This window comes from Pleurodeles waltl, chromosome 2_2 (assembly GCF_031143425.1).
Source record: "Pleurodeles waltl isolate 20211129_DDA chromosome 2_2, aPleWal1.hap1.20221129, whole genome shotgun sequence".
Classification (NCBI taxonomy): Eukaryota; Metazoa; Chordata; class Amphibia; order Caudata; family Salamandridae; genus Pleurodeles; species Pleurodeles waltl.
Window position 1 is genome coordinate 158,746,787 of NC_090439.1, and position 19,038 is coordinate 158,765,824.

The following is a 19,038-nucleotide window of genomic DNA, read 5'->3' on the forward strand; positions in this document are numbered from 1 at the left end:
TCCATAAGATCGCAAAAACGATAATTTATTTTCCCAAGGAGAGTGTGCTCTTCTGCAATACCCTCAGTAGTCAATCTTCAAGGATTTCCTCAATAGACATATCTTCAGGAAATAGTTCCCGCCATGTGTAGTTTACTAGTGACATCCTTCCACTTTACACACCATTGCTCTCTTGCTCGACCGACAAGGAGCATACAGAACTCCATATAAACCAATTTACTCCCCATTGCATACCATTCACAAACTTTCTCAACCGTCCAAACAAGATGTGCCCGGGTATACTTCAAGATGGTGAAGTGACAAGTAGTATTCAATATGTAAACACATGAAAACCTATCTATGGGTGTCTCAGAAATGGTCGTGCTGTGAATTGCGATGGATTCCTTATTTTACTAAAATCAGCCTTCCATGAAAATGAAGGCATTTTCTCCTGCCTGTTGTTCCTGGACTCATACTTTATTTCTAATTTATCGATCAATGGCAATCTTATCATTCTACATTTTTGTATAATTTTGATTGCCAGGCAAAAAGAAGACCTTGGGATATACGTATTTTAAATGGATTTGTGGGAAACTGGATAGAAAAAGCAGTTTTCTCTACATATTTGGCATAGGACCATCTCCCGGAGGTGCTCCACAACTGGCATACAAGTAACGGAAGCCTAGTGGTACTCAAACAAGGGAAGCCTTTGGGATTTATGGATTTTGTGTGAAACCATCAATTGCAACATGGGAGGTTTTGCGGTGGACTGTTGTGATATATATGACATTCACCCAATCAGGTGCAGAATTCTCAGTGCTGGCAGTCAACAAACGTGCTGCTGGAAAGAAGTGTTACCCAAAAATTAGACTGTATATTTTGCGTGGGGCCATCTCCTGAAGGTGCTCCACAACTGTAACACAAGGAATGGAAATTCTTGCTATACTGACACAAGTGAAGGCCTTTGTGATATTTCCCTTGTCAGTAGAGAACTTCTATCAGCATTTGTCTATTACAAATTGGCTAAACCGGTGTCACAAGATTATTTTCAGATGTGGTAGGTAATGTACATGATGACATTTTCTACAGTGCCTTTAGTCTTGAAACTCATTAAGGGTCCTTTAGATGAACGATAAGCGCTAGAACTTGAAGTAGGAGTGCTGTGGGTGCTGCAGATTCCTCAACATAACCGTGTTGGGTTCATAAGGTGAATGAACAATAAGGATGTTGTTAATTTTGTTTTTAGCCGAGCCCAATCAAAGACAGTGGTCAAACATCAGGCTGTGTCTTCTGACAAATTTCTGCCTATTCTGTTAGCAAGGAGATGGATGTTTACTTTTGTTACTCCAACTGCAAAGTTGGACTACTATCTGACAATCTTACTGGGGCACTGAGCGTGAAAGGAAAGGATGCAGAATACCATTTTCTTCCAACACACAAGAAAATGTAAATGTCAGAAGGAGCAAAACAAATCAAGACACTTAGCCCCGCATTACAATCCTGGCAGTCTTAAGACCCACGACGACCCCCTCCCAACCTGCCAGCTTTTACATGGCGGTAGCAGTGCCCTGAGACGGGGTGCAGAGGGCCAATGGGGACAGTGCAGGGTTCCCATGGCACGCCCAGTCGCGCTTTTCACTGTCTGCTTTACAGACAGAGAAAGGGGCAGTGGGTGCTGGTGCATCCTACGCACCGCAACATTGCCGCAGGTTCAATTATGCGCTGGCACTAATGCTGAGGGTTGTTTCCTGCTGGGCCAGACGGAAACTCATAGTAGGGGCCGCTGGAAGGGAACCACATTGGCGGTACCCTGACAGTGGAACTTCGGCGGATAGCCTATTCCACTAATTATGGCCTTAGTCATGTGCAAATTATAAATATTCGCTGAAACTCAATTTTGATACATTATGGTTTGCGTGCTATGGTTTTATCAATAAAACTGCATGTCAGTACTAATTTTGTGACCATTTCAATGGAAAATGTACTGTCTGGTAAAGTAATAAATTTGCGACAGTATGCTCCAAAAGGTACGACTGGGTACATTTCACACTCATACTAGTCTCATTTTTGCTATACTTGTTCTCTGTATAATGCTTGGATTTTTCAACATCTCTGACTTCAGTGATGTAACAGTGATGGCAGCACCCCTACTCTGAAACTTATTCCACTACCACTGACAGCACCAGTAGTTTTTTTAGTTAGCATACAAATCATCTTATAACATGTCTTGAATATCTCCTTACTTTGCAATTACAGTTGGTATGAAGAGGGCAGCCTGAGTTACTAATCAGCTCCCTTGTTTCTAGTTGTTATAATTATCACTGTTCTATTTCTCGATCCCATATGTAAATCTCTCACCTCCCTCTTAATCTATTGTTAGACCCCCTATGACTTTGGTACTTACGTCATATTTCACAGTTTTTGTAGATCATCATATGGAGCCGCTAAACTCACACATGTAATAAATAGCAAGAGTTAAACAAAGCACTGAATGAAATGTTCCAGGAGTTCTTCCTACTTTGTCTTCTATAGATATCTTAGATTGTTCCAGGAACAGATTAAGCTCAACAAATGCAGAAGAGATAGGGAGGTGAACCCACAGAAAATATATAGGCAAAGCAACAAGTGTTTAGTCATTTTCACTTACTTCAAAATAACCAGCTACTTTAATAGTGCAGAAAAAAGGAAAACTGAGAACATTTTGGCAGACATATAAGTATTATCATCTTATAAAACAGCAGTGCAACAGAAATTCTGCATTTAAAAAAGCAACCCTTCACAGTGATTTACCTGTATGGGTTTCCTTGTTCTTTGGTACTTCACTCTGCTTTTTCCATTGTTGAGTCCGGCCAGAGTGAAAGCTTTTCGGAGCATTATCTTGAATTGGATATTTTCGTCCTGAGAGCTTGTCAGCATCAGCCATCCTTTGTGAGGGGGCGTTATTGATATTATCTGAAACTCTGTGAGAATATGCTTGAGCGTCTGGTTCAGGGACCCTATGAGTGTGAGCTCGGCCTTCAACATCAGACACCCTATGAGTGTGAGCTCTACCATCAACATCAGACACCCTATATGAGGGAGCTCTTGTTTCAATATCAGATGCTCTATGAGTGTGAACTCTTGTTTCTGTGTCAATGCTCCTATAAGAGTGAGATCTAGGTTCAGTGTCAGAGGCTCTATGATAATGAGCTCTTGTTTCTGTGTCGACAGCCCTATAAGAATGAACTCTAGTTTCACTGTCAGACGATTTATGAGCTCTTGAATCAGCATCAGACACCCTCTGAGCTTGAACTGTAGGCACTGGCTCTTGGTCACCGGTATTAGGTGGGGAATGTTTTCTCCTATCATCTTTTTTTTCTTTGGTGAGGAAGGATTCAGGGCGGCTCTTAGATACCTTCATACTTCTACTCCGTTGCAGCTCACCAGTTTTCCAGATCTCATCATCTGACTGGGGCTTATTCCATAATACAGAGTCTCTGGGGTATTTTTTGTTTGCAAATGGATACCTCTTCTGGTCACTGCTAATGCCAGTGTAACCATCAAAGTTCCCTTTTCCCAATGAAGTGTCCAACGTTGCAGGTTTTGCCAAATCTTCAGGTGGGATGTTTTCAAACATTTCCTCATCTTTCTGCTTTGGGACTGGTCTTTTACTACGATCATAAAAGAGTTTTGTTTTGTCTCTGGGCCCTCTAACAGAACCACCAGCCACATGCGTCAATTTCTTTGGCTTTGCACCCCGGCTGTCAGCATTCATTACCTCTTTCTCACTCTCAGATGAGCACAAATCACTGTGTTCCCTAAACTTTGCACGCCAGTCTGCCAGCGCAGAGGACTCCCTAAAGTCCAGCCTTGTTGCACCATCACCAGGGGGCTGCCTTGCATGGTTTCTGTTGTGCAATCTTTCACTCTTGGACCTCTGCCATCGCTGGTTTTGAAAACTGTGGTTCCTTGCAGGCTTGTTAGTAATACCAGTTTCTGTAGCAGCTTGTTGATTTCTGCCAAGATTTGCTCCTGGCATATTATAAGATTGCCTTTTTTGTAAAGAGTTATCATGATCAAGGTCTCTAGAAACTGGCTGTTGACGTGATGCAGGTAAGTTGTTGCTTCTGGTTTGATTCCTCTGATGCTCCCCTCTTCCTGGATTTCTCCAGTTTGATTGATGACTTTGCCCCTCTCTTGGAATGAAATCTGGAGCTTCTGGATTGTAGCTTATTGTGCCTATAATGTAAACAGAAAGTATATATTATGAAACCCTATATACCTGGAAAACAATGCAATCCTGTTTAACACTATGAGTCTCACACCCCTATCCTCAATCACAACAATTCCTGTACAAGCTTTGAATTAAATACATTTTATTGAATACTAAACACAACATGGAATAATTTGGTAACATTGTAAATGTAATTTGGGAGTATTTTTAAACTGTAGTCTTGAATCATCTCTTAATTTGATATTCCACAAAAAAAAAATCTGGATATTCTTCACAGTGTTATTCAGTATCTGACTGTGTACTGTACAAACCCTCATCTAAAGAGGCATACTAAAGTTTTAAATGCTATTAGTTGGAAAGGATTTTATCCCACCGAACAGCACACTGATTTCTTTATTCGGAAGTCACAGAATTTAGTATTCACTTCTAAATTTCTCACAACACAATGTTTTGAATAAACGACTTTTGCCTTCTCATAAGAGAGTTCACTTCCACATATTTTCGATTTAATAATTCTTAGATTTAGGAAAGCTCGTTATTCTCAAATGCCTTTCAAAGCTCCATAATCTGTAGTAAACTTCAATAATTTTATTTATAAAAAAAAAAACAATCTACGTCACTTTTTCTGCTGTGAGACTGTTGGTGTGTGCTATGTTCTGGAAACAGAAAACGCAAAACAAACATTGGCAAAGGCAACATGTTTTGCCTTTTGACTTCCAATACAGATTTTTAAAAAAAGAGGGAGGGAGGGAGAACGTTTGAAGAGTGAATGAGCCACAACAGTGGTGTGGACATACAACTTGGTATGGCTGCCTTTAGTTTGGGGGTTTTAATTGACCGTTCCAAGATGGCAAATGCCAATCTTGGAACGGTAAATGAAAAAACATTTAAACGTGTATGAAAGCACATTCTGAAAATGCAAGGGTGCCGGTATATTCCAGCTGCTGAGCACTCTACTCAATTTGTTCAAAGAAGGCGAAGACCAGTAACCTTGCTAAAAAAGAAGTGGATGGGTATATCTTCTCAAAAGCTCTGAAACGGACAAATAACTGAATCGCAATAAATGTAAAAATATGACTGCTATTTGTTATGGAAGCTAAATTTAATCATATGCAAGTTTTGTATTATTTAATATGTTATTGCATTTGAATACTGCAATGGGGGTTGTGGGAAGGAGAAGCAATTAGGTGGGGCACAGGGGGACAGGGGCGAATGGGAGCAGAAGAGCAACAGAGGAGCTTGAGCCAAGGAAAGGAGAAGGAAAAAAAAAAAAAGAGAGAAAATGCTCAGCATGGAGGGGGAGCAATGGGTGGTCGAAGACTGGAAGGAGAAAGCAAAATAGAGCACGTGGTGGGACAGGTAACTGGTTATCATGAAATTAGTGAAGCAGCACACAAGGGAGAGAGCAAGACAACACATGCACTCCCATTTGAGTGTTGAAAGAAAAAAGTAAAAAGTAGTAACCTGAATGTGAGCACTGGAAGGATGCAAGTCATCCATTTAGAGGATGGTACAGAAGGTATGCTATGCCTGCGACAAACCAAAAAGGAATGAAAAACACTTATTAAGAAGTAAGCAAATGTGAGTGACAAGAATGACAACTAATGGCAAACAATGGGCGGGCCCAGATCCTGTAAGTACTGGAACTGTTGACAATAGGTCCTAATCAAATGACAGATGTTGGTAACTGAGACCTAAACGGGAACCAGCAGTCACATCATTTCGCCATAGGGATACCATCAAACCTCAGAGACTGGCAAAAGGACTTATGATGGAAAGCTTGGATATTTGTCACAGAGAGGAAGTAAGCTAAAAGTATTATCAACAGTCACCAACCCACAAGTGGGTTAATCCCAGATTTTATCAAGTTGTGTCTATAGTATGATGATCTCAAGAACGCATGGAATCATCAATATTTATTTAAAGGTACTTTTAGATTTAATATGCTGATTATCATTTCATATGCTCACTGTATGCTTTGTCTGTGCATTTAAGCAGTAGTGTCGAGAAATGTGGCTAAAAATATTTTAACTAATGTGTTTAAGAATTCTGGTTGAGTTAACATATAACAATATTCAACCATTACGCCCATATGAGTTTCTCGGAAAGTAATTTCCTTTGGCAAGATATTCATGATTTCTGACAATATTACAGTTTTATCGGAAGGCAAACGCCTGCCACTAAGATGAAATCTTTTATTTCTGACAAACAAACTGTCAAGAAGACAGCATGCCTGGACTGTAATAACATTGTATAAAACATTACGGGCCCAGGAATATATAAGCAGCATCCTTCAACCAGTCGCTGAAACATCAGTTCATAATTTTTGAATTTGGGATGATGGAAATGAAAGATCTGGTCCCTTCTTAGAGACAGCGAGATCTGACACATTCCTGTCGAGTATGTGGGTACAGACAGGAGTCATTAGAACACATCTTTTGCGTGTGCCCAGCTTTGCCAGGCCTCAGGACACTGTATCTGAAAAACATCTTTAGGACATTGAATATACGCTCACGTAGGCTGGCAGTCGTCCGTTGGCTTAGTTGCTCTCAATTCCATTTTCTTGTCGAGGGATCAAATTCATGGTACAGGCCCAGAAAGAATTTGTGAATAAAGTTTAGCAAGCCGAGAGTGCAAGGTTTACCAAGTAATGGTAGAAAAGCTCCCAAATGGTTATCTCCAGCCAACAAATATGTCACAGGTATAACCTAGCTTTAATTACTTTAGGAAATTCCCCGAGTCTCACTTTTAGTAACCAGGACGCGAAGTAGTTTTAACAAGAGAGTAAGAAAATCCTAAATTTAAGATCAAGAGTAATGTTGAAATCAGTGGAGCAGGCTTTAGTCAGGTACACTTATTATGATAAGATTAGTTTTCAAATGAATGTTTTTAGGAGTTTCTATTTAATATAGTGAGTATGTTAAGTATTTATGTATGTCTGAATTTGCAATGGTTTTAACTAACTGTGTCAATAAACTTTCTTTCTTTTGAAACTTTCATTTCTGACAATATTACAATAAAATTCCCATTCTGTTGAATCAAAGAGTTGAAAAGCATAAGTGAAGATTTTTGTGATTTATTAATATGAAATATTTAAACGATAATGTGATTAGAAATAATGATTATTGGATTTAATGTGAATTAAAAATGTTTTATTAAAATTGGGACTACATGAACATGACTAAAGTTAATCCTTCGTTTAAGGCCTGTGTAATGTTTTTCTTTCTCAGCTTCTAGAAGTTTACTGATCAACTGTTTGCTGACCTTTCAAAATATTTTTTAAAATTGTATTAATTATTCAACATCCTGTGTAATTCGCATACTGTAAGAAAGTTATGTTCCACTCGCTTTGCTTTTCCTGAGATGAGATCATGTGTACCCAAGAACAAATGTATAACCAGCAACATCTGTATTTTGCTGCGGAAACTGGTGACTGACGGCAGAAGAAGATGATCTAATCACGAATGCAGAAAACAAAGAAAAGGTACTTTTGGAACGTGGAGTAAAGCTCATTGGATGTGACCTAAAAAATCCAATAGACTGTCCAGTAGTATTCTAGCTAGTGGCTTTCTAGGGATTTAACATAGCAATGTTTAGATGATGTAAACTCAGTAATTTTTACTCTCATTTGTGGTTAAGATTTTTAGATTTTCAGTTGCTTTCTGAGATGCTCAGTTGTTCAGCTATCTTACTTTCTGCTAGTGAGATGATGCGCAATGTCCTTAGCTTTCTGCCATTGACGGTTCAGACACAATAGGGCCAAACATTACTGGACCGTGTCCCTTGTACATGTCCTGTTCGAGTGAAGACTGAAGATGCTCTATTGATGAAGACTTTGCTGCTTGCTGTTCTAATCCATTAAGGAGAGGTATAACCAAATGTGCATTTGTCTTTTTACGGGTTTTTATGTTTTCTCTCTTCTAGAAATCAAATCCAACCGTATTTTTGGTAAGGGTCCTAGCTAGATTTTTTTCCAAATTAATTTTTGTCTTCCTTTTCTTTTTGCTTGTATGTCCCAATATGCACCTCTGATTAGAGTAATAGTTATTAAGCATGTCATATTCAAAATTGGTAAAGAAATGTATTGATTATTATTTCATCTGCGCTATATAAATGTCTTCAGTTTCTATCTTCCACATTCTTCTATTGTTATTTGGAATCGTTATTCTTGAGTGTCTGATGCTTAATGCACTAGTTAGATTAAGGTATTTTAGACGTTATGGGCAGCCTGTGTTCTTTCTGTACAGGTATCATTTGGTACTTCGTATAATTTACAAGACTTTAGCATTGTTAATTGAGGGTAATAAATGACTGAACTTTACTAAACTGGTGTGGTGATTCATGGCCACATTGGTCATGGTGAGTGGAAATTAATGTCTCTATAATCGAATGAGATTGTTTAAATTGGTTTTGAATTGATGTTTAGTGTTGTTCAGGAAGTTATCACACTCCTGAGACAAAAGATTCAATTCCACCTCATAGGTAATGGATGGTTACCTTATACGTGTCATAAATAAAATATATAAGGCTGCGAAGGCTCACACTATTACACAGATAAAACATCACTGATGAGCAGGTTTCTGAAAAAGCAAAATCCTTTTTTATTTTTTCCCTATGTAAGCATGGTCTCTCCACTGTGTTTCTGTGTAATGTGGTGACTCGTTTCTCCTAAATTTATAAAATGTTTATATTTATGTGCTGTGCATTCATTGGCATGCACATGAAATCAAGACACTGACTAAAGACACAATTACTTTTTGTCAGTCTGGCAGTTTGTACTGAATTATATGTATAAACCTGTTCACCTAAAATGAGGGCACTACACCTACTTGATTCACTTATAAGGAACAGTGAAGCTTGTTAATCTATTAACTCAGCCTACCTAAAAAGAGGATTAGTACAGCATATTCTTTGTAACGGCCAGAACAAAGAGCTAATAAGATGGTGGTGGAGTTGAATGTGCAAGGTGAACTGCTCACAGAATATAAAAAAGTGGATTTTCTAAGAACTAAAATAATAAAATGTAAATTCTGCTTTCCCGTCACAGTAACGTACCAGTTACTTACCTTCAGTAACTAAATATCTGGTAGAGACATATTCTAGTTGCATATTCCTTACCTTAGAATTTTCCCCCAGGCGTCATACTGGATCCGGAGGTTTTTTCTTCGAGCAATACCCTTGCGCGTCGGTAGATGGAGTCGGTCGACTCCGTAGGCGTCGTAGTCGCCGTGATGACGTCGGGAGTAGTACATAGACGCTGCCCTGGCGCAGTGACGTCAGTTTCTTTTAACAACTTTCCATGCCAGAGCGCAGAGCCGCTAAGAACACTTAGATCGGTGCCCCAGAGCTATGAACCTGAAAGGGGGAATCCCTGTCCCTAGAAATCAGTTCGCAAGCGGGAAGGATGGGTGGGCGGTAAGGAATCTGCAACTAGAATATGTCTGTACCAGATATTTTGTTCGGAAGGTAAGTAACTTGTACATCTGATAGAGACTTCTAGTTGCAGATTCCTTACCTTAGAATAGATACCTGAGCAATGCCATCCTCTGTGGTGGTCTGCGAACTAAGATCATACTAGAAAGTCCTCCAGGACCGAATGACCAAAGTAGCTGTCCCGATGGACCTGACTGCCCAGGCAGTAATGTTTAGCAAACGTGTGCAGGGATGCCCACGTAGCTGCCAAACAGATATCCAGGACAGGAACTCTGCGTGCTAACGCAGTGGATGCAGCAGTGGCCCTGGTAGAATGAGCATGCAAACCTTCAGGGAGGTTGCTTTTTTGCCAAAGCGTAGCACATTTTGATGCAAAGAAGCACCTATCGAGAGATGGTACGTTTCTGCACTGCCTTCCCTTTCTTCGCACCCACATAGCCAACAAAGAGTTGATCGTCCACCCGGAAGTCTTTAGTACGATTGAGATAAAACGCCAACGCCCTTTTTGGGTCCAGACGGTGGAGTCTCTCCTCCTCATAGGATGGATGTGGGGGCGCGTAGAAGGTAGGCAAAGTGATGGACTGGCCTTCATGAAACGGTGTAACCACCTTAGGAAGGAAGGAAGCACTAGTGCGTAACACCACTTTGTCGGGGTGTACGGACAAGTACGGAGGCTTTAAAGAAAGGGCCTGAAGCTCACTCACCCTGCGAGCAGAGGTGATTGCGATAAGAAAAACAGTTTTAAATGTGAGGAGCCATAAGGGACAATTATGCAAAGGCTCAAAGGGAGTACACACCAAGAAAGTAAGCACAAGATTAAGATCCCACTGAGGCATGATGAAGGGAGTGGGAGGAAATAAGTGGGTGAGCCCTTTTAAGAACCTACTCACAAGAGGAGATTTAAAGAGTGAGGGCTGATCAGGATGCCTAAAAAAGGCGGAAATGGCAGACAGATACCCCTTAAGGCTGCCCACTGCAGAGCCCTGCCTGGCTAAGGAAAGAATGAATAGAAGAACCTCTGAAAGAGGGGCAGATAGGGGGGTCAACAGATATGTTGGTGCACCATGCCACAAATGTATTCCAATGACAGGCGTATACAGTTTTAGTCGAGGGTCGCCTGGCTGCCAAGATAACATTGCAGACTTCGGGTGGAATGGCAAATGCCGTCAACTGTTGCTGCTCAATCTCCACGCATGAAGGCGGAGGTTGGACAGGTTCGGGTGGAGGACCGTCCCCTGCTGCTGCGACAGAAGATCCGCCCGAAGAGGCAGTCTGAGTGGAGGATCGATGGACATGCTCAGTAGCTAGGGATACCACACTCTTCGAGCCCAGTCCGGAGCCACCAAGGTAACTTGGGCCTGGTCGCTCTTGATCTTCTTGAGAACTCTGGGCAGAAGAGGGATAGGCGGGAAGGCGTAAAGGAGGCTGGAGTTCCACTTGAGACGAAAAGCATCTCAGAGCGAGTGCCGCCTTGGAAATTCCAACGTGCAAAATAGCTGACATTGCGCGTTCTCTGCGGAGGCGAACAGATCTAAGCAATGCTCTCCCCACTTGAAAAAGAGACCTTGCGCCACCTCCGGATGGAGACGCCATTCGTGATTGACAGTGCGTCTGCAGCTGAGTTTGTCTGCTCTGGCGTTGAGGGATGTAATGCCCTGATGTTCCAGCCATGTCCAGAGGTGTAGTGCCTTCTGAAATAGGGTCCAGGACCCTACCCGCCTTGTTTGTTGGAGTACCACATGGCTGTAGTGTTGTCCGTGAATACCTGCACCACTTTTCCTTTGAGAGAGGGAAGGAATGCTTTAAACGCAAGTCTGATCGCTCAGAGCTCCAGCATGTTTATGTGGAGTCCCAACTCCGCCGGAGACCAGAGGCCTCTGATCTCCGCCTCTCCCATGTGGCCGCTCCAACCCAGAAGCGACGCATCTGTCACTATTGAGAGATCTGGTTGGGGAAGGTAGAGGGATCTGCCATTGACCCAATTGGGATTCGAAAGCCACCACTGCAGGTCTTTCGCAGTCCCCTCCGAGATCTGGACCATGTCGGAGAGATTCCCCTGATGCTGCGCCCACTGGAACTTCAAGTCCCACTGCAGAGCCCGCATATGTCACCTGGCATGTGTTACTAGCAGGATGCAGGAGGCCAAGAGGCCCAGCAGCCTCAGAGTCTGTCTCACGAAACCCAAGACCAAGGCTGAAAGATCGGAATCATTGCCTGAATGTCTTGGACTCGCTTTTGGGGAGGATAAGCCCGAACCCGCACTGTGTCCAGAACTGCCCTGATTAAAGGGAGCGTCTGAGAGGGAGTCAGGTCTGACTTTGGCACATTGATAGTGAACCCCAGCTGGGGCAGGAGGTTCGCCGTAGTCTGGAGGTGTGAGACCACTGTCTGGAGCGAAGGCGCCATCAACAGCCAGTCGTCTCGGTAGGGAAAGACTGAGACCCCTAACCTGAACAGATGAGCTGCAACCACCGCCATCACTTTCGTGAACACCTGAGGGGCACAGGTAAGGCCGAAAGGGAGCACGATAAACTGAAAGTGCTCGTGACCTACCACGAATCGTAAGTAACGTCTGTGGGCAGGCAGGATGGGGATGTGGAAATAAGCGTCCTGCAAGTCCAACGCTATCATCCAGTCTTCTGAGTCTAAGGCAGACAGAACCTGAGCCAGGGTGCGCATTTTGAACTTCTCCTTCTTGGGGGAAGTAGTTCAGGTCCCGAAGATCTAGGATAGGGTGCAAGCCTTTGTCCTTCTTTGGTATCAGAAAGTAGCGGGAATAACAACCATGACCTACTTCTGGCACAGGGACCCTTTCTATAGCTCCCTAGGCCAAGAGAGCTGCGACTTCCTGGCGGAGAAGCCCCAAATGATCCTCCGAAAGGGGATGGAAGGATGGCGGCATGTGTGGTGGTGCGGATTCGAAAGGGAGGGAGTAGCCCTTACAAATTATTAGCAAAACACCCCTGTCCGTGGTGATATGTTCCCAGTGGGGCAGATGATGGCGGATTCTGCCTCCTACTGGGCGGGAGTGAGGGGACGGACTAGGAAGGTTTGGAGGCTGCTGCCGGGGCAGGGGTGGACTGGACAGACCTCTGGGTCAATGTCCCATGACCACGTGGGATTCCGCGCCCCCGGCCACGCATAGGCTGTCCAGCGTGCATGGCCCAGTGGCTGGGTTGAGGACGCGACAGGGTGCCCCTTCCATGGCCACGAAAGGGACGAAAAGGAGACTGTGGGGGGCGTGTAGCGGCAGAAAGGTCAAGGGACCGAGCCGTAGCCCTGGACTCCTTGAACCTCTCTAAGGCCAAGTCCGCTTTGTCTCCGAAGAGACGGGGGCCATCAAAGGGCGTGTCCATGAGTGACTGTTGGACATCCCCTGAAAAACCAGAAGTACGTAACCAGGCATGGCGCCTCAAGGCCACTGTCGTAGCAACCGATCTGCCCAGAGAGTCGGTCGTATCCAGCCCACAACGGATGGTGAACTTTGAAGCGTCTCTCCCATCTTTGACTGCTTGGGAGACGATAGCACGGGCCTCCTCCGGTATCTGTGGCAGGACTTGCGCAACCGTATCCCACAGGGAGTGGAAATAACGGCCCAAAAGGCATGTGGTGTTCACGGACCGCAGCGCAAGGCTGGAGGAAGAAAACAACTTCTTACCAAACTGTTCCAGCCTTTTGGATTCCCTATCCGGGGGTGGGAAAAGGGAACGTGCCAGAAAAAGAGGATGCCTGGATAACAAGACTCTCAGGCGTAGGATGTTGGGACAGGAACTTCGGGTCGTTCGGCGCAGGCCGATAGCGGCGAGCGATCGTCCTGTTCACAGGAGCCCCTGTGTTGGGTTTGTACCACGTAACCAAAAGGACGTCAGTGAGGGCTTCATTAAATGGAAGAAGGGGTTCAGAAGTAGAAGCCCCAGGCTGAAGCACCTCAGTCAGAAGGTTAGACCTGACTTCAACAGTAGGTAGCTCAAGACCAAGGACCTCAGCTGCCCTACTAACCACCATACCATAGGTAGCTCCCTCCGCCGAAGCCATGATAGGAGGAGACAGCATGCCAGAGTCAGGAGAAGTATTAAGACCACTGGCTTCGTCCAAGTCCTGTGCCCAGTCCATAGTATTCATGGTATTCATAAGGGCCCAGCGACCCCTCCAATTCCTCCCCATATTCGTACCCTTAGGAAAATGGGTCAGAATCCGACCTCGGGCGAATAAGGCCCACCGAAGCAGATGGCGGCGGCGGCCGACGCCGCTCCGACTCCGAGTCGTCTGGGATGAGAATGGGGTCGAGGTCGATAGTGGGCACTACCGACTTACAGAGTGTCGCTAAACGACCTGGCGCCAGGGAAGGTCTCGACTGGCGTCGGGGCGGTTCCGCGCACGGATCCGGAGGCGACCTCGGTTGCCGGGGCCGAAACCGCCGGCACGGAACCCGAAGGCCCCTCGGCCAAGCTCTTAGCCCCGAAGGCGCCGTATCAGGGTCGGCACGCCCAAAAGATGAGGCATGGCCTCGTAAAACTCTGAGTTGGGCGGGGGTCGCTCTGGCTCCAGGATACTCGGGGAAGCGCGTAGCCGACCCAGGCGTAGGCTCAGAGGACGGAGGCCTACACAATTGACGCTCGTCCCGCGTCACGTCGGCCGAGCGACGGGGTGAAGTCGGAGAGCGATGGGACTTCAACGACTTCTTTTTCTTACCAAGACCCAACGATTTTGATGCTGAAGAGTGGTGGTGGCTCCGCGACCGATCTTGAGACCTTCCTCTCGAGCGAGATCAGGACTTATGCGGAGTCGAGTGCTGGGCCGCCGTCAGCTTTAGGGACTGCTCCCTTGAAGCCTTCGGATGCATCACCCGGCACTCAGAGCACGACTTCAGGACGTGGTCGCACTCAAGGCACCACAGACAGACACGATGAGGGTCCGTCACCGACATCATGCGGTGACAGTCCTCGCAGGGCTTGAACCCGGTCTTCAGGGACATCCTCGACGCAGCAAGTTTGCATCAAAAAAGTCAACAAAACGGTCGAATTCGGACAAACAAATAGCAGAGGGTAGCTCTCTCTGATCAGCGCGTGGCGAGGGCGGCGTCTATGTACTACTTCCGAAGTCATCACGGCGACCACGACGCCTACGGAGTCGACCAACGCCACATACCGACGCGTAAGGGTATTGCTTGAAGAAAAAATCTCCGGATCCAGTCTGACGCCTGGGGGAAAATTCTAAGGTAAGGAATCCGCAACTAGAAGTCTCTATCAGATATCAGGGCTTAGAAGAACAATTACTAATAATGACCTTTTCTGTTAGTGTTACCGCTGCAAAAGCTTTAATAAAAGATATCACTTCGACTTTACTGGTCTCTGTTCTGGCGTAGGTAACTCCCTCTGCTGAGGGTGTTAACTGTTAATTACTTGCTTAGTTGCTTAATTGCTGACAGTATGCTTGCAATAAGGGTATAAACTCCCCCCCAACCTCACTCGAAGACAGACAGAGACAGCCAACTGTCCTCTGTGGGGTATATGTCCCTTCTTCACACACTCAATTAACTTGGAATGCTGGCAAACAACAGCTGTTGAAACCACATTCTAAGCATTCTGATCAGCTGATCCCAAATTCTAAAAAAGGTGTTACTTTTAGTTAGTTTTTTTAATGATAGGCTATATGGGCAAAACGGTTTTAAATATTTAGGTCCATTTCAAAGTTCAAAATTTGAAAAACTGTCTCACTTGTTCACTAGCTCAGAGATCGGCCACAAACCATGGGTGTACGGTAAATGTACATTAATGTATGACAGTGCAAAGTACGTCTGTATAAGAAATTATCATATCTATGGGGTAATAATAAATACTATACGTGTGTTATTTCATCAATATCATCAATGGGAGAAAGGCTCTGCCAGGCAAGTATTGACCAAAGTAGAGTCAGAGGGTCTGAGGACATCCAAGGCACTACTCTGAAGCGGTCAACAACTATCTGGGCTTGTCTCGCCACCATTCCCCACCCCCCTCTGAATAATATTGCTACTGTAAATCAGTGAGCGAAATGAAAAAAACTGTTGATAGATGGTGCGTTTTAATTTACTATTGAGGTGAAAATGTTTGTAATACAGCACTGACATAGGCTTCTTGAAATGCATTGGAGTGAATATGCCTGATTTTGAGGATCACAAAGAGGATCATAATCGAAATGATGTTAAAATATATTAGTTGCAAGATGGTGCCAACCTATATGTAGAAACTATAAGTCCTAAGGTTGTTGCACCTTTTTAAAAAAGGTGATCCTGTGGAAGGATGTGATGAACCATCCTTCAGAGAAAACTGTTTTCGCTCATTATTTTCTCATAGAAACTATGATTTTTGCCCTAGAAGCTGAAATGAGAGTACACTATTCTATGAAATAAGAAATACCTTCCTCCTCAATGGGACAAAAAAGCATGGCATGTCCATTCCCCGCTGTACTACAGAACCGTCACTGCAGAGGAATAATGAACAGAGTGCCGACAACTGCGTATTCCTGGAAGTTTGAGGTGCTCATGAATGCCATGTTGCTGGACTATGAGATGTTGAGTTGGAAAGCATTCCCTATGGAAAAGGCCGAAATAAATTGGTATTATGGGAATTAATGAAGATATAACACCAGCTGTTTCCAACGAAAAACAGGAGAACTAGGGGTTTCAATCAGTTGCTGAATGAAGTACTTTTAAATTGCTTGCTAGACGTAAAATATGAAAAACATCCCCATTGCTACTTACGTCTAGCATTCTCTTCACAGACCCGTTTGCTCAGACTAGCAATGGTCTAACACAACGCCTCCTTAATTTGGAAACACTACCATTTTGGGGGGAAAAGGTTAGTCTTTTTTTATCTCGAAGTATTTCTTAAAGCTGAAGAAAGTTATTTGCAGATAGCTAATTATAAAACGAACAGGTTTGTGCTCCGACTGCTAGTGAAATCTTACGAGGGAATAGCTGCTTTAATATTTTATTTTATTGTCCTCATTCCTTTTCACACTTGCTGTTGCCTGTCGTTGCATTCCCATGCATAAAAAAGCGCTGGCTTAAAAAATCCTTATTTTCAGTTAAATACAAGACAACGATAAAATCCTTTTAAAAATATGTATTGATAGTCCATATTATAGAGTCGCTCAAGCACTAGCTGAAACGTTCTGGTGTGCATTTAGACATAAAACTAACATGGCCACCCTGCGAGCAGACAGGCGGTGTTTGACAGGCCTAGCAGTCCTATCTTCATCAAACTGTGAGATTGTACAGCGGCCAGCTGTGAAGTGTAAAGGCAAGACGGCTACGAACTGTGCGCTGACATCGATTCTAATATCACAGTTCACTGACTAGAATTTTTAGTTGTTAAGTTATAATGTTCCTTTCTTACTACAGGTGAGTAGACAGTTTTCACAACCTCAGATGACAACAGGCTTGGGATGAACAGGGGCAGTCAGGTGGCACATATTTTATTAGCTATTTTTCTGACTTTGGCACTGCTGACCAGCCAGTGCTGATCAAAACGCTACACAACATGGGTAGGAACTGGGTCACTTGCACTGGAATTGATGAGTTTATTTGTCTAACTACACTCGAGCAGCTGCTTTCTATTAATGCCTAACTGCGTGGTTCCACAGGGAATCACCTTAAGAGGTATCTTCTTTAACGTCCAATGCTTTTTGACTTCTCTGGTTAGCATATTTGGAGTAGCAATCTATTGTTTGCTGAGGATACCTAGTTGATGAAACAACTAAATGATGTTAATGTAATTAGCATTAGTTCCTTCCAAACCCACCTCAGGGCTAAAAGCAGTCCCTTACAGAAGTTTGATTCCGAAGCTGACCAAGCACTGTAACAATCACACATTTGAATAACTAAAAACAGCGATTTAACAGGAGAAATGGACTCCGTGCACGTTTAGGCGGCACCACAATAAACAAGGAGTAACGGTTAAATGGCTTCTGGCAGGTCAGAAGAGGCTCAAAGTGATGTACCAACACAGGTCTGGTGGCTTAGTTGACTAATGCGTTTACTATAGGGGATTGTGTTCGACCTCATGGTCAGAGGTTCAAATCCTGACAGGTCCACTCAGCCTTTCATCCTTCAGAGTTCGATAAAATTAATACCATTGAGTTGGGCAACAATAAACATCTGTTATTCAGTGCCAAGATACCGTCTGGGTGAACGTGCGCTTTACAAATACACGTTATGTTATGTCCTATACAATAATTAGGGAGAGGTGCCCATCACCTTGAATCCTCTAGACACAGTATAGTTGTCAATTTTTTCATTCAGTGACTTGTGCAAATCTGACAATGCAGACACAAAGGCGGCTGAAGAGCTAATTCTGTTTTCTTGAACCTTCCTAGATTTGTGTGTTGGAAGCAGAAGTCTTCTAGAAGGTGAAATCCCAGTTGAGAATTCATTTGTAATATCTTCCTCTTCAACAGACAGACGAAGGAGGATGACTATCATATCGAATTTTAGAAGGTGGGCAAGGCAACATTAATGCCAATGCTATATGCTGCTTACGAAAAAGATGAACCAGAGTGAACTTGCCGAAGATTTCCAGGAAGGCAATGTTATTGGCGATTATTACACCAGAAAATGACCTACTGCATTGTGCCAGCTATAGGAAGATCTCCAAGATCAATGCTGACATCACGATTCTGGCTAAAGAACTGAAGACAACTGTTTATTTACTAGGACAATCCTCAAGGAACCACTTGCTAACATCTTCACCATGGGCTCCCCAGTGGAAGCCTTTGCTATCATTCCATGCAGAGAAGACCTTTTGACTACATTAAGTTGTGGTCCCTGTTCAGGACATTTGAGCGAGCATTGATATACCCTCAACTGGTCTAGTAGGAAACTTTACTGCTAGTTTACCTTTCATTTAGGCAAGGGACTACATCAGGCACAAATCAGAGAGGAAAACAATGGCACATTGCTGGGAATACTAGTGCATCACCAGACTGATAATGAAATATACTGCTGCTACACTTCTCCAATTGCCTCAGTTCCACTCTATGGCCCTTCTTAGTCCCAATTTCTACTTTTGATTTGGGGTTACTTGACAAATCAGTGAAGTCTTAAATGGTCTAATGCAAGTTCCCTTCTTGAAAATTAAGGTGAAATTGTGCAGTCAATAGGCCATAAAGGCCAGAGCAGTAAAACAAAAACAAACAAAAAACAATTGTGTGGCAAAATGTGCTAAAACCGGTCTAATATAGTTACCGGTATTCGAAATAGAAATGAAACTAAAGAAAAAGAAGGTGGAGACAAAAAAATAGGAAGATTAATCTCTACAAGAAAGTATTTTCTAAAAAAACAAAAAAACACATTGAATGGATTGAATATTTACACAATTGCTCTATGCGACTCAAAATAGCAACTTTGCATTGAAATATAAATACCAAAAAGG

General features: G+C 43.5%; 1 protein-coding gene across 1 annotated transcript in view; it reads right to left on the minus strand.

Moving 5' to 3' along the window:
* NFX1 (nuclear transcription factor, X-box binding 1) overlaps window positions 1-19,038 on the minus strand; it is a 1,141,187-nt gene that overhangs the window by 1,050,523 nt on the left and 71,626 nt on the right. Inside the window, exon 2 of the mRNA XM_069219549.1 lies at window positions 2,770-4,197. Within this exon, the coding sequence (XP_069075650.1) occupies window positions 2,770-4,197 (1,428 nt within the window). The remainder of the gene's footprint in view (window positions 1-2,769; window positions 4,198-19,038) is intronic.